Below are 16,951 nucleotides of genomic sequence, written 5' to 3' on the forward strand. Positions count from 1 at the left end.
TGTAGATTTGCCTTTGTTCAGACTGCTTCTAGGCAAAAATGTCTCCATCAGATGTTTTTTTTCAGGCCAGGCAAACTAACAGCTTTGGATCAAAAGACTTGTCTGCTCTCCAGGGAAGCCGACTTGGGTCGGACCCAATGCAGATTTCATGCTATTACGGACTGCAGAAAACCTGGATTCTGTTTTGCTCATCAGCACATTGCCAATGCGCTGCCATATTTTTTCGTGCTCACAATTGCAAGTTTGTGACAGCCTACATTAGGTCACGAATACGGCACATGTCTTGCTGTATAAATCAGTGTTTGCATCACTTCCTGAGGTGCCGACAGTATTTGGGATTGAAGCATTAAATAAATGCAACACACCCTGTGCATAGTGTACTGATCTGTGGCACAATGTAAGTGAATGATTTCTTTTTCAATGGTTTTAAATTTGAAATTGGGGCAAATTGAATATCATTGGGTGGTTATGAGTTAAATGAATGTTTTTACCTCAAATTCTGATCCATAGCATTATGAATACGAATTTTGGGGTCTTTAAGTCATTTCTAAAAACTTTTAAATAAAGGTAAACACTGAAAAAGGATAACAAAGATACTGAGAAAAAACACATAAAAGAAACAAAACCTTAGGGACGCACCAATACTGAACACTGGTATTGACTGCTCTGACATATTGGCAACTACGATTGAACTGACTAACATCTATGGTTGAAAACTACCACTATCAGCATCTTCTAGTGGCCACACTGGCTGTTGGTATCAGCCCAAAATTCACAGAATGCACACTCCTATAAAGGACCAACTACCTACATTGTTTACATGCAAGTTTTAAGAACTATTGTCCATTTATATACTCTTGTGAAATTTAAATCTGAAAATTTTATCGGAAAGTCCAGCTGAATTAATCACTGCCTCTCAACATATGTCCAATTTTAAAATTCTGTGATAATGTCAATTATTTTGTCTCTGTAGTCAAACAAATCACCATTTATTTGGTGGAGAAACTTTTTCCTTGTTACCTTTGTTGGACCTACTCAGTACTTTAGCCATCGCTACTTTTTCTGATTCAGCTCCATACATAAATTATTATGCAGGGCAGTTCCTAAGTCTCGACAGCAGCTCAAACCTCGCCTTGAGCTCTGACACAAGCAGTAGTTCAGAATAAGCTTATCAAATTTCATCAGCTTGCCTGTAAATCAATCACCTCGGCCGCTCGATGAAGGGGGCATCGGAGTTAATGCACCAAAGGCAAGGGGCAAATCCGGAGGTTTTTTTGTTGCTTTTTTTAAACTGTTGTCTCTTGTAGGAAGTTCAAAGTGTGGAAGCTTTCTGACAGCTGAGTTTCGACTCACACAGCTACAAACACTCAAGCTGGCAAGTTTAGCCACCTGCAGTAATGAAATGCCTTGCTCAAGGGCAAAGTTAAGGTAGTTGGCCTTGAAGGGAAGGATTTTATGTTCCCTTCCAGATCCAGATTTTCCAGGTCTATCAGATTTAGACTAATTCCTACAGTATACCTCCAGGCTTCTCCTGCTGCTCTGACCTTTCAAGGTATATTAAGTTAAATGATTATCTTCCCAATGGTAAAATGTAATGTTAAATTGACATTGTTAATTCATATTGCATGTTTTATTCATAACCCTGGAAAATACTCCTGCTATCTCGTGTGATACCCATGAATTTCCACCTTCAGTATGTGCCTCATCAATAGTCAGCGAAACATTTTAGCTGCAAACTACACAGTACATTCTGATGGCATGATTACATTTTGTAAAAACCATTACTACAGGAAATGTGTGCAGAATTTTTAGCAGCGAGTCTTTTGTTTTTCTTTCTATTTGACGAAACAGAATGTCAACTTTTTAGTTTATCTGTATGCTCCCTGTGGAAATGCCTTGTCTTACTCTTATTACATTTAACAGAACTGCAGGCATGTATATAAACTGCACACTGTACACCTAGAGAGAATAGTTTTTGCTGTTTGTAGTTTTCCATTTTATACAGAATGAATAATGTCGCCACCACTCTGACCCTAATAAGCAGTTGGCTCGGTATTCTTTTGTCGTGCCAGACAATTTCTCTTGCTGTTCTGCAGATTATTCTGTGGAGCTGATCTTAGATCACGATCAAAGACAGGATTTGGACCACATGCAAACCAGCACCCTTCAATCAACACAGTCGAATCTGCAATTCTAACCATGTTACTCCTGATCTGTTGTAATTATCTAAAGACCTTCTGTCCACAAGAGGGAAGTGTTATCACATTCATCCCCAAAATCATTTACAGCCAGTACCTTCCTGTTTGGTTGCTCTTGAGAGTAGGATGAGAAAGTATGGAAGACGGAAGGGAAAAGGTTTACTGAGTGTGGTTAGTCAGCTCTCACAGTTGCTTCATGATATAAACTAGCTCTCTACCCCCACCCCACCAGACACACAGAGTCATGGTGAGTCATTTTTTGCAGTAAAATCAGATTCCTCCACTGTCACTTCCTCTGTTTTTAATTTAGGAGCCATTACCTCACTAGCAGTGTATGCATGGATAACTTTGGATCATAATTCAGCTTTCACTGCCCCAGCTTATTTTTTTTTTAAATTGTGGTTTACTTGAGGTCTGGGGTTTCTGTAGGCGTCACTGAGGAGATTCATGGGTATTCCCCACTTGTAAAAATAATATACGTTCTCAATTATCTAATTAATTTGAAGTTGAAAGTGTAATAATTGACGGGTAAGTCTTATTGGGCTTTGCCTTATGAGATGAGCCTCAAAATATGTGCTTCACCTTTGGCCACTGGAAATAAATCAAATTTGATTTTGATACTGGATTGTTTCCGTCTGCTAGACCACGCAAAACAGACAATAACAAAGACAGAAATAGGATTCATTTGGCTGTTAATTTCACTGACTGAATTCTCTGGCTCCCTCGATACTATGAGCTAAGAAATAGTTTTAATATGTAGGCCATGTATTCACTGAAATATTTTATTTTGATTCTCATTTCTCTTTTCCTGTCAGACGCCTCGCCAAGTGTCAATAGTTTCAGTGGCTCCGTTGGCCCTAAGGGGATTCCAATATGTGAGTAGTGCGTGCACTGGATTATTCCACTTTTGTATACTTATACGGGTTGTGCCATTGTCTTCCCACATCCCCACTCAGTCTTTTCGACAGATCTATCCTCCAGCAGTTGTATTTTTTACTCCTCTGCGAACATTTTTAACGCCTGCTCCAATCGTGCCATATATGAGACCACATGGCATGCAAAAAAAGTTGAGAGCACCCCGAGTAGGAGCTACTTGCCTGCTGCAGTATGCCAGGCGATGCTTTTTGCAGGACAATCCAAGCTCCTCCCTTGCACAACGTCATCCGATCCCGATCTCTCTCCCAAAGCGTCAGCGATAGTCAGCAACATACTGTGGTGGCAGATCAGCGGGGCGGTACGCGCAGCAGGATAAAGCCACACTGTATTTCATCCAAAAAAGAACCAGAAAAGGGGGCGCATCCCACCATTTCTGGAGTTGCAACAACTTCGCCGGCCTGGTGTGCTGATTTCTGAAAGCTGGCCGTGGCTGCACACCGGGAGAACCGGGACATACGGAACTAAAACAGGGACCATTCCCACTAATCTGCAAGGTGTTGTGCTAGTTTTGCAAAGGAAGTGGAAAGAGAAACAACATTGCCTCGGAGGAACTCTTAAGTGTTGGAAACTTCCCAGTAGAGCATCGATCGAGGACCTCCCGCCCACTTTACCTCAGTTCCACAATACTGGAGGGGGGGGGGAGAGAGAGAGTTCAGCAGGCGCTGCGGTGGATGGAGCAACAAAGGCTATATGGTTAAACTGGAAGAGCTTCTTTGATAAGAACCCAGCGCTCCTTTCTGTTCTTGCCTGCTATTTTGTAAAGCACTTCTACGCCTAAACAGCAATTCTACAGCTGCTTGGATCTTGCTTTGGGGACCAAGCCAGGTTCTCCTTAGTGCAAACTCTCTCTGGCAGACAGGGAATCGCCGCAGACGAGAAATTGATGCTTTGGCACGGAGAAGCGCAACACCAATCCTCTAGTTTTGCGAAAGTCTCCTACTGCTGTGTAAGGCAGGTAGACTAGTTTGGACCGAAGTGGGATTTCCAGAAGTTGCATGCGGGGTCTGTGTTGTGTCGAGTGAGCACTATCCATCTACTCTCAGGTTATCAGACCAGATCCGGATAGTTGAGGTGCCATGGCGGTGTATGTGGGGATATGGGCGCTCCTGTTGGCGCTGAACATTCAAGGTAAGCCGTAGAAATAGACTTCAGCAGTGAATCGTCTGCCTTATTTTTATCATTAGCTCCCTGCTTTCTGTGTGTGTGTGTGTGCGCGTGAGAGAGATGCATGATGTTCCCGTAATGACAGACTTGATTAGACAAATGCACGAATGTGTGGATTGATAAGACTGCATGGCTTATGTTTTGCAACAAAATGTGCGACAGGAGTGAGGGAAAAAAATGGAAAGTGGTGTCTGCCTTTGAATCCAAAACGGCTGCAGAATACTTATTTAGTTGCCAAAAAATGAACTTACCCCGGCAGCAGGCAGATGGCGATAAATGCGAGCCATGTAGGCCAGCAGCCCTTTAAGTTTTTCCAATATTTCATCGTAATGGCAGAGTGCAGAGACACAGAGTGCACTGGAATGATAATTGAAACATATTATCCTCTGCGCCTGCCTGTTAGTTGATTTATTAAAATAGTAAATAATTAGTACTTACAATAATTAAATATAATTAGGATAGATTTTAATTCCCACATTTTAATCTCCGAATGACACATTGGGGGCTTTGTTTTGTAGTTTCCTTGTCGAATAATCATATTTTCAGAAGAATGACTCATGGTGACGTTTAACTCTCTGTCACACTGAAACCAATTCTTCTGGGAGTTTGTGTTTTGGAGTGGGTGGTGGTGCTGAGCGAATTAATATGTGAATAATTGAAGCAATACTCTGACATTGATCACCCTGGCATTAAAGCTTCCCCAAAGTGGGGCTGATCATTAAGCAAATACCTAAGAACTGTATTTGACTCATTTTTAAGGTGTGTCATTATTAACAATCTTTTAGTTGGAGCGCATATTTGTGCATGTGTGTTCATGTTTTTGGTTAGTTATGCAGAGAGGGCTTTAAGGCCTAGCTGAAGATTTACCAAACTGTTTACATCCTAGACTGATAAACTCTGTAAGGGGCCCCCAATTTAAGTAAACAATGGAAGAAAGTCAAGTGTGGTCTAAAAAAGGTCACATCAGAGTTTCGATGGGCACTAATACCCTCATTCTTCAGGTTGTACGTGTTTACTCGATGTAATATGTTGGAGCTCTTACTTTGGTGATCCCCTTTGAGCCTAATAGCTCTTAATAAGTCTTTACTAGAGAAATATTCTGGCACATCCTGTTTTCTTCAACTCCTTTGAGCTTGAGAACAACCAAGATGTTGACCTTGTTCGCAGTGAGGCTCCGTGTGGCTCCATGCATTTAAGACTGATTGAATACTTTGATCAAAAGCCCTGTCTGATTTATATTGAGATGATCCCTTTGCTTGTGGAGAAGATCAGGATTAACTGGTTCCCTTGGGATTCACGGTAGAAATCTTTTGAAGCTGTTCAATGGAGGGAGTGGAAAAATGTCTCGAAAAGTGCACCTAAAGCGTCCTGGAAATGTCTTATTTGAGCAAAGCAAGAAACGTTTTCTAAGTGTAATCAGAAATGTATGAAAATGCTTTGCTCCTATCTCTTTTTTTATTGCTGTAATTGATTTAAAACCAAAGTGAATACATTATTAATGTGTTTCGACATCTTCATGAAGAGAACAGCTTTGAAAGTTCGTGTTTCAGCATCTGTTTGGACCCATTTCTTTTGACAAAAACAAAGATTTGCTCCTTCACCCTGAGGTTAAAGGGCGTCGCCATAAATGCCCACCAGCTTTGATGGTCTAATTGATATACAACATGTTCCAGACTCTTTCCTCATTACTAAAGCACAAACAAGTGGGAAAGGCCCTAACAAATGCAAGTCACAGCAACCCATGTTGCAGCTATCCACGAGGGAAAACCATTTGTGCTTGGTAATAACCATTCGTGGAAAACCCAGCAGTGCCAAATTCATAAACACAGAAATATTCTGAGACGCTCGCCAAATAGATTATCAAATAAAAGGAAGATTGAGAATAATGGATCTGCGCATAATAACAGCAGCTCTGTTCCTGTGTTCGTATATTAGCACTCAGTCTCTCCTGTATTCCAGACTGATATTTAATTGAGTGTGAATGCAGTTAGCAACCAGGTGGTTGTTTATGGCTTGGCTCCATTCTTTTGGCCCCGGTGCAGTAGGAACCCATATAGATATCACTCTGAGTGGTGGGATAAGGGGATTTCGGAGCTCTAATTCCTCATCTTAGTTGGATTTAACGTTTGGGAAATGAACTATGAATGGTGGACGAGTGTCAAGTTTGAATGTGCTATTATTCAGGATTGGAAATTATGTGGCTGTGAATTATAATCTTTGTAATAACTTGGCAGCATGAAAGCTAAAATCATTCTGCTGCAGAACCTTGTTGATCAGCTCTCTTCTCCGTGTTTGTCTACAGTGTTCAGTCATAAGCTACTCTTGTGATGGCACTACACAGCTGCACCGTCTTGCGTCCGTGACCTTTAACTGTGCTTAGTTGTTGATTAGATTCTCACATAATGTCCCATGAGACATGTGAATAAGTCTCAATGTTGCCCTTTTTTTTTTTTTTCTTGATATATGGCTTTCTTGTTTCATCCATCACAGATTAGTCGAGCAGCTAACTACCTGGTTTCTATGTGCAAGCTCATCATCAAAGCCTAACACACAAGACTTCATTTTGACTTGTGACGAACGGCAATGTGCTGTGCTGCTGCAGCAGCTTGTATTTGACTCATTTGAAGTACACTGAAAATCTACTTTTGTTTGGAAATGTCATGCACTTCAGTTGGATTGATTGATTGATTGATTGGGGAGTCAGGGGGTCGAGGGAACATTTCAGACAAATTCATAAACGGATTTGAAGTCTTTGCTTGATGTTGAGTGTTGAAACAGCCATGTGGATAATTCCTTTTTTATGACATGGGAGGTAGGTATACAGGCTAGCCTTTGGAACATTGTAATTAGCATTTTAGCTTTTAACTAAGTTAAAATGCTCTTTTGAAGAAAACTGTAATTGCCGCTCCATGACATTTTGCATTTCATTTGGGTGACAGTTGTGATATAATGAAATGGAGAGTGTCACTGTGGGATTGTTGGGCCTTGATGGTTTCGGTGTGGATGCAAATTGCTTTGATCCTCGCTCCTTTGGGGAGTCTCCCGTTGGTCCCCGCTGAGGTGATGGATGGGTGAGAGCACTCTGAGTCCTGGGAGAGTAGCTTGAGGGGAGCTGACAGGAGATTAAGCTTTGCTTTTGCCAGAAGAACTAATGGAGGCACTTGGCCACTCAAACTTCATCTCACTGTGTTTAGCTCATTGGGGTTGTGCTGTCATCTCCTTAGCAAATCCTTCTCAAATCACTGCATGAAATGTCCCTGTAAAGGGTAGATTCTTTTTGTGTGTCTGCTGTCATTATGGAAATTGAATGGCCCTTCATTAATTTCAGGAGGTACTCTCAAACAAGTGATATTTCTTTGTTTTTTCAAAGTATTGCTCTATACACCTCTGCCGAGGACAAGAGGCACATTTTCTCTTTTCTTTGTTAGTTCATGATGCACATTTCCAGCCCCTGTGGTCTTCACATAGAGTCTGCGTGTCACAAAACTGATGAATAAAACATGATGATAAGCACTGAACCTAAATAATGGAAAGGTTATGGCAAAATAGAGTGTTCCTTGCATGCGGATGACTGCACAAATACTATTAAAGACTGAATGAATGTTAAATTAAGTTCATCTTTCCAATTGTTTGGAGTTAATAGTGTACATATAGGATTGTAGTTATGTTTCAGGGCACCAAGTTAGGACGTTACAGTCTTTTGCATGTTTCTCTGATAAAGAAATAGTTTGGAGCTGCGCTCCAGTCACTGAATGAAGCTATTTTAGGAGACGTTTATTCAAATATCACAAGTAGCGTTTGTCCCAGACAACAGCAGTTTAAAGTTACCAGATAGCCTGTTTTGTAAGAACATGCAGTTCAGTATCATATATAATGTTTTATTTGGTCTTTATTTTGGTGTATAGTGTCTGTCAGGTGTCCTCTCTGCATCCTTTGCTGTCTTAACACCAGACAGTCACCATATAGAAACAGGATGGAAAACACATTTATCAGCAAGCTGCAGCTGCAATTTTATGCTTTAAATCATTGAAATGCTTCTCTGTTTCAAGTCGGATCGCAGTATCAGCAAAGTGAAGGAAAGGGAAATCAATAAAAAGGATCAAATCTAGCCCTCAGCTTTTCTGATTTGGCATTAATCTGTTCAGTCGTTTTCTTTCTGTTTAGCCGAACCTTGTCAAGGGATTAAATGGTTAAACTCCAGTTCTGATCTTGAGAATGAGAATTGACTAACTATACTTGTTCCATGTTTTCTTTACTCTTTGTCAGATTGCTGTTGCAGCATCTTAGGATAGGCTTATTATGGTTGCTGACTAGATGTAAATCTTCACAGACGAAAAAGTAAATAATCTCACATGCTGGAAGGATTCTGACAGTCTGTGCTGTTTTCATGAGACACCGTCTTGGCTTGCCAATAGCTTGTAGAGTTTCTCTGAACCGTTTTTTCCCTTTAGTGCTCTGTTACTATAGTTACTACCTGTAATCTGTCTTTTTTTCTTTCTTTTTTTTAAAGAAAATTGTATTTATTTCTCTACAGGATCTGCATCCATTTCTGTTTTTCAAAGTTGTTGTGAAGGGAGTGCAGCCTTTTAACGGGTCTTTTTTGTTTTTTTTTTCTTTTTCCTTTCTTGTATTTTCTGCTTCATTGGTTTTAAAGAAGATGCCATATGGAAGTAGAGCTGGGCAATATATCGAGTTTTTAAAAAATATCGATATATTTTTATACGAGATATAAGATGTGACAATATCGTTTATATCGATATAGTCTATGTTAGGTTACAATTATACTTGTGGAGCCGCAAGTTTGCCTCTCTTTCGTCCACTTTCGTCTTTACACAACGTTACTCGGCCTCGCCTCTCCTTCACTGAACACAGCTCCCCCTCCTCCCCCATCGCTTCACCTGCAGGCAACGACAAGATGGACACGGCAAATCTCCGTTAACGAGTTACTGGACGGCGTCAACGTGTTAGCTAGCTAACCACGCTAACGAGCTAACCACGCTAACGCCATGCAGCCCAGAGGTGCTGCACGGACTAAAATCCTTTCATTCTCTCAAAAGTTGACAGCGCGCCTTATGTATGAATTCTGGTTGTGCTTGATGGCCGCGAACCGATTTTTTGTGGAACACGGCGCTCAGCAGTTTGTGGGGATAGGTTAATTGGATAATCCAAATTGTCACTAGGTGTGAATGTGAGTATGAATGGTTGTCTGTCCTTGTGTGTTAGCCCTGCGACAGACTGGCGACCTGTCCAGGGTGTACCCCGCCTCTCGCCCTATGACAGCTGGGATTGGCTCCAGCACCCCCCGCGACCCTGAAAAGGATAAGCGGTAGCGAATGGATGGATGGATGGACGGCGCTCAGCAATCTGTCAAAAAATGTTTTAGTACGACTTTGGTAAGCTACGGAGCTGCACCGCTTGATGGTCGGAGCAAATGCTCATAATTTATTTTTGAGTAAATTTTATGTACATCTGCTCTATGTTAATAAAAGTGCCTGTGTGACATCTGGGACACAGCTTTGACTAAGAACTCTCTTTTTGTTCTTACTTTATGGCTTTAAAAAAATATCGAGATATATATCTTATATCGCCATCCAGCTAAAAAATATCGAGATATGAATTTTGGGTCATATCGCCCAGCCCTATATGGAAGTACCATTCATTGCTCATTGCAACTGGGTTTACAACTAGAGCATTTAGTCATGGGCTGATCAGGGATTGAGAGTGTGGATAATTCCTGATCTTTTTACTAAGGCCGTATACTTGTAAATAAAGCAGATCTGATCAGCACAGCTCCCAGCCCCCCCAGTGTGACTGCCTGAAAAAGTCAATTTACAACAGGCAGCTGGGCTGGTGGTGTGCCTCCATTAGGGTGCAGAGTACTACTGGAAACCAGTCAGTGAACAACCTGCTGAGTTTGAAGAAAAAAGCGGAAAACTGATGCTTAGAGGTTCCCAAATTTACACATGATTAGAATGCTACAGGTGGACGCACAGACAGTGTCACAGTGCACACAGTCTGTTCTGTTACCCACTTGACTTGATCAGCTTTTAGGTTTTGTTTCATTGGCTGTGAGCTCATATTGTCCAGCTCTGTAAGCCAGACACTTTTGTATTTTACTCACAAGCCTGCTTTGTGAATTACACCAGCTGGACTCGTTTTAAAAGTTGATGGAGTAGTTGATACTGTTGCCATGTCTTCTGCTGTTCCACTCAGTTGAATTTTGTGCTGACTTGTGCGCTCTGTTGACAAGAGCTGGCCTGCAGCTCTGCCTCTTACTGTCTTGGGTCAAACCGACATATCAGTTGGCTGACACATTAGACAAGTGGAGGCTATAAATTAAATATTAGCTACAAGTTCTTCCCTGGAAACGGTGGCGTTCTGATGATGTTGTTTTTTGTTGTTTTTTTTGCCTCGACTTAATAATGTCACTAATAAATACTAAAATTGTATTTCTCTATTTATCTTAAGTGTAATGTGGGGTTTTTTGTACATTTTTCACTTGCCACAGTGACAGTTTCCTACCTTAACTTGTAAGGTTAAAGTCACCATCAGCGATGAACAGTAAGCCTGACCCTATTCTATCAAAATATGGATTTCTTTTTTATTTGTTCTCACAGAAAAATTAATAACAAAACTAAATTCTATATTTGGGGTTGTGGTTTGGGGCTGGGGTTGGAGTTGACATCACAGCGCTAAATATAGTGGCGGAAAAAAAAAACCTTTTTTTGTGTCGTTAGAGATGTCTTGTGTTTTTGAAACACTTGCGGCTGAATAGATGGGTTTTCCATCCCGCTGAAAGCAAATTGGGATGAAAATCTTGACCTCAGACAGGTCAACTTTTAACACAGTGAATGTCTGCACAAGCTGCCTCCAACGTCTGACTAAAAGCTGCCTTGAAAAACCATATCTGTCAATCCCATTACAAGCCTTCCAGCTCACCCACTGCACATGCCATCCGCTGATAAATACCTCCAGGGGTCAGGCTGAAATGGAATATTGGCTTGCAGAGCACATTCAAATGAAAATATCGAGGATTTCTAATATTTAGCAGTGTTTCTAGTCTTTATAGGTTCGTAAAATAGTGAGGAATTTCCGTCATTGTGACACACAGCAGAAGCTTTCGCGAGGCTCAGAGTTGATCTCCTGCCAGAACTTTACATTTTTCTCTTTTTACTTTGTGCAAACTTGGGTGTACCACCCTCTATCTTTATTCTCCCCTTTTCTCTCTCTCCTGTTTCCTCGCTTTGCCTTTGAGAACGGTGCGTGCTGAGAGTCGGCTTGGTTAGCACTTGATACAAAAGGGGGTTTGTTTCATGAAATGTTTCCCTTTTTAATGAGTGATGGTGTTCGCTCATTTAATATTCCGCACTGATATCTCTCTGGGAGCTGACTGTGCTTCAAAGCAACAGCGTGGTTGTAAATGGGGTGGGGCGGGGGGACCAGCAACCGTGGTGGTGGTGCTATAAGAAAGGGGGGCTGCATAGAAAATACAAACACAGGTTTATTTATTCTCGCTGACATATAGTTAAGCTCCCAATGTGCTGCAGCTTGGCGTAAAGCTCCTTAGTGCCCTAGTCCTGTGCTGACAGACTGTCAGAATATGACTGATAACAGGTCACCTCATATTTCTCTCAGTGTCTTTCATTTATTTTTGCGCTGTTCCCTGTTATGATCAATTTTATAGGTTATTGCTCAATTCAGAAGGATTTATATAGCTTATATGTGTGCGTGTCTCTTATTTCTCCTATGGCCTCACAGGTGACGTGTGATTTTCCAATACTTCTCATTATTAATAAGACTGAGGTCCACTTTGTGGTAGAAATTCTTCATATTTCTGCACGTAGTTCAATTTTGTTTTGAGAGCAGTGAAGATAAACATGTAGATGGCCTGCAGTTTGGCATTGATCCTTCCAGTTTGTTAGCAGGGTCTATGCCAAAGCAACTAATGCAGTCTGCTATTGATTCCTCAGTTTCAAGCCTGGCTGAATTTCACTCCAGTGTTGCATTGTTTTCAGAAAGTCAGGTGTGCCAAATGGCCTCCGCCGCTTCCTTCCTGTATGTCCTCTCTCTTTTTAAGCTGGCAATGCAGGCTACTGTGGTATCAGTAGATTTGGTGTTTGAATGTGTGTGAAAAGCGGGCGGGTGGGTAGGTGAGTAATCTAACCACTCGCCCCACCCCAGAGCGAGCAAAGGGGTTCTGTTTATCCCTTTATCTCGAGCTGTAACGGCCTGAGTCTTTATCAGCAGTGCACCTATTTAAACTCTCGAGTTGTATGCGTTAAAAGCAAAGCTGTGAGCTGTGTTGTGCTTGAACTACGTTTACTCCTGTAACTGAAATTCATTATATTAAAAGTACAGTACGTCATATGCCAGTAAGAGGGAACCGTCTATTATTTTGTTATTTTCCTGACATTTATTAGGAGCAGCTTTTGTGAGCATTGACCAAAGGGACTCGTACTCATAAATATAAAATGTGCACATGCCCTCCTTAGGGTTTGCATCAAAGAAAATGCATACAGGGTTGCTGCAGTGTCCCTTGAGCATTGTATTTTGAACTGGAACTAGATGCAGGTCTCCCAGGTGACAACATGCTGCTGTACCTAACTGCTCATTATCCCCCTTTGTATCATGGCTTAGGCTGATATTTAATTCACCTTTTCTTATAATAGATAGAAACTGCTTTAAACCACAGTTAAGCTATATGTGGTGGTGGTGGGAGTTATGTTCATCATGTTCATTTCCAGTCTCATGTTTCTGTTCTCAGACTCTACTACACTAGCTTTACATGATTTACAATTTGAAATGATCTCTATTTACCTTACACTGCGGCTGACTGCTGACTACAGCCCCTCAGTTCATCCTCTATCTGGAACAATCCATTTTAGTCTCCTCCCTCTAAGCCAACTTTGTTGTGATTAGCTGCCCTTCGTAAACAGAACCTTTGAACGGCAGATGGGTAAGCCTTCTGTGTACCCTGGACAGTGCTCCAGCCCATCCAGGGCTAACACACCTATGGCCAGTTTAGATTTACCCATTAATCAAATAAGCATGCCTCTGGACTGTGGAAGGAAGCAAAAGCATTTAGAGAAATACACAGACACGGGGAATAGATTCAAAATCCAAAGAGACAAGCTGCAATTTCCAATTTTTTTTTCTAAATATGTACTTTTTTATTGAATATATAGCAAATAAAATCACAAGCTTTATGTTGGCTAAGAGAAGAAACGAAACAAAAACTGTTCCTAAAGTTTAGACGAGGATTTAGGTCATATTTGACCACCAGTTGGCATTGACATTTTATTTAGATTATTTTTTACTGTTTTCCCTGAAGGTAATCATTTCTAATTCCGAACAGTTCTGTATAGGATTCCTTCCTCTTCTCTTTTTCCCCTTCTCCCTCACTTTAACTTGCAGCTGAACAACACTGCCAGAGGTCTCCACATGGGACCTTCCATTCTGGCAGCACACGCCTTACTTGGCTACAGCGTTGCAAGTAGAATTTACCAGTCAGGAATCTGGAGAGGGCTTTGATACCAGTAAAGGCATCACACAGGGCCATTTTGTAGTTCACACCAATTGTCCATTGAGCCATGAAGATGCCAAATGTCATGTTAGTCCACAGAAACAGAAGGCTCGGGGATCAAGGGTTTCCCGTTCGCCCACCCGCATGTCCAATATACGAGTTCTAACATCTATATGATTATAAGTTATGCAGATGTAAGTGGTCACAAGAACACCCACTCAGTGACCCTGCACCCACACAGCTCAAAGACTCACTGATGAAGAGTGAGAATGAACACTGCTTTTGCATGCCTTTGTCTGAGTCAGATTTGTTGCCCCACTTTTGTTGTATGCTCTGTTCACACGGAGCACGAGCACCGTAAATATTTATTTCAGATGGATGAAGGGACTTGCAATTGTTCCTTGCACTCTGTACCTTTTTTTTGTCAGCATTAGGAAACTGAAAATAGAAGCTAAAGAGGAACAAATGTTTGAATGAGAAACTCAGCGGTACAGAGGTTGTTTAATACCTCAGCAAAACCCTTAAAATACCTACCCTCTTACAGCCTGCAGACTCGTACCCTTCAGGTTGCTGAGTTTCAAATAGTTCTGCAGAATGGGTTTATGGATTGTACCTCACTTCCTAAGTCATGGCAAAGAAAAAAATTTGCATGAGAAAACAGCCTTATCCCAAAGAGAAAAAGTGAATCTAGAGAATTGAGATTTACGTGCACACCCTGCGGGGGATGGGAGTTTGCAGTGGGTCATGCTGTTCCTGAATAAGGCTATGTTCCAAGGGTGATTCTAGTTTGCCTTGAAATACTGTTCTTGGCACAAGTTCTATTTAGGCACATTGGGGCTGCTCACTGGAAGAAAAGCCTTGTGCAAATAAAAGTTCATTCAATTTTTTCCAACTCATTAGGTCTTTTTTGTTTCTATGCGGGAAGCCAAAGGAACCCCCCTAGAACTAACTCGTGTTCTCCATTAAAACTGACTTCAAACAAATACATTTCTTATGGCATAATTCTAAGAATATTATGACACATAAAACGGTAAATTCAATTAAAAGCCCCATAGTGTGCTAAAGCTCATATTGTCTGCTAAATTAGTTGAATTAAAGCTTTCCTAAATGTAAGGATTGAGCAAGTCAGAAGCTATAACAAGTTGGTCCAAGCGTAGATGAAATGGAAGACCATGTTTCAAGAGTCTGATCAATATGCAGTGAAAGCTGACAGGGGATGAAAGTGATTGGATTTACCCTACGTCACCAAGAGTGCGTTTCATTCCTGCTTTTTGTGAAATTTTGGTTGAACTGTAATAATCCAAATAACAGAGGTGATTCCGTATGTCACTGACAGTTAAAGGGTTTATCCTATTGATTAGGTTGTGGGAATCTCTGGAGGAAGTTTTTATCAGCAGATTTGGGGGACAATTTATTGTGAACTGCACTTCCCTGTATCCCTAACCCCTCTTTTTATTCTCACACTGCTCATGTTATGTGACCGGTGAGGGGTGGATATTTGTTTTTGCTGAGAAGACCCGGGATGGGATGCACTGATGCATAAACTCACTCATATGTGTGTGCGCACGTCGCTGAGTGCGCTACTGCACACGTCTGCGCGCAAGCCCAAGGCAGAGGCAGCTTCACGTTCCCGGCCCTGCTCCCTCCTGATCCTGACCCACTTTCTTTTCCCCGCTCATCACTCCCTCTTTAATTGCCGCGCGGCACACTGAGGCCATCTGCTCGACTGAGGCCCGTCGCCATGGAGATGCTGGGAGGCTTTTCGGATTTACTGTGGACTGACCAACAGGGAAATGGAGGTCAGGGAATGGGGGTAGGGTGTTGAACAGTAGTAGGGGCACCACAAGTGTATTATGAGGCACTTATTGACATTATAATAGTACACCTGTATGATCAGATACAGAATTCAAGTGCTTTAAAAAAAGGAAAAAGATGAAGCATGTCTTTGCAAAGTCCTTTTCCCCGAGGAGTTTTCCCAAAACCAAAGGTAGCAGTGAGCAAGAATGACACAATTTTACTCGGAACATGGAATTAATTACATTTGGAAGTAGACACTGACATGAGATGGCATCGCACCAGCTGCCATTCCAAGGATTTCCCCGACCAGACCCATCGCTGTGCGTGAATCTTGGATAAACAATACCAGCTGCACTAGCGGACCAGGTAAATATTTTATGTTTACATGCAGATGACGATATTTCCCAATTGGGAATTATAAATACATAAAAAATTAAAAGAGAGTCATAATAAGAAGAGGCCATGGGCACTTCCATGGCCCCACCTCTCCACATCTGCTCACCCTTAGGACAATGCACCAGCGAATACACCTGTCGACACGTGCGTGTCCTAAACCGTAAATGCACACATTCATTTCTACATTGCTGCATTTGTCATCAGTATTCATGGGTCAGGCCACACTACAGACCTGAGAAGAAACAACCAAACGTTTGCCAAAAACTCAAAACATCCTTTGCGGTGGTTTATTCCACAGTGAGTGTGTCCAAAATGACACCGAGATTAAGCTAGAAATTCCAACATGAAAAAGGTTTTACAGTTGGAACCACACTGAACTTTTTCAAATTAATTTTGAGGCTCAAGGACAAAAAAAAGGTTTCCCGACGAGTACAAATTACATTTTTTTGCTACCAGGGCAGTTTAAGACAAAAGGCTATTTGTCTGTGTTAAGATAACAGCATTGCCACAGTCAGATGTGTTTTTAGTGTCATCTGCCGGCTCCAATCATACCGAGCAGAGTTCTTTTATACTTATGAGTAGTTTGTATATTTTGCTGCTGCTACTTATTTCCTTTCTAATGACACGCTTCAGTGAGGAAGCAGTTATGTTTCCAATTAACACTCAGGCATATTTCAGAGCTGTGGTCTGCACAGCCAGGTTGCCTCTTGTCCATCAGTCTGCCAGCTGTACTCACATCAAGCCCGCTTTGCATGTTGTTAATGCATTCACATATTCCGTGCTTGTTCAACGGGATCATTTGGGCCAAATGGCTAAATGTGGCATTGTATTCCAAGTGATTGTTTTACTCAAACATCCCTAATGGAGTCTTGGTATTGACCTCTGGCACATTATCAGTGCTGAGCTTTGGGAACCACTCTTTATTCATACTTTATTT

At 41.5% G+C, this 16,951-nt stretch overlaps 1 protein-coding gene across 11 annotated transcripts in view; it reads left to right on the forward strand.

Moving 5' to 3' along the window:
* Positions 1-3,386: 3,386 nt before the first annotated feature.
* Positions 3,387-16,951, forward strand: part of nectin1b (nectin cell adhesion molecule 1b) — a 162,779-nt gene continuing 149,214 nt past the window's right edge. For 9 of the 11 annotated variants that reach the window (XR_014888214.1, XM_085244055.1, XM_085244060.1 and 6 more), the window contains exon 1: positions 3,388-4,262. Coding sequence is in view for 9 of the 11 variants with exons in the window: in XM_085244055.1 (XP_085100181.1) it covers positions 4,211-4,262 (52 nt within the window). In the remaining 2 variants the exon portion in view is untranslated. Of the gene's footprint in view, positions 4,263-15,687; positions 15,985-16,951 lie in introns of those variants that run through there. The other 2 variants (XM_085244059.1, XM_085244056.1) reach the window with 2 other exon arrangements.

Source organism: Mchenga conophoros, linkage group LG14, assembly GCF_057382185.1.
Source record: "Mchenga conophoros isolate Kocher_MC1m ecotype Shallow Benthic linkage group LG14, M_conophoros_male_GT1.1, whole genome shotgun sequence".
Lineage (NCBI taxonomy): Eukaryota > Metazoa > Chordata > Actinopteri > Cichliformes > Cichlidae > Mchenga > Mchenga conophoros.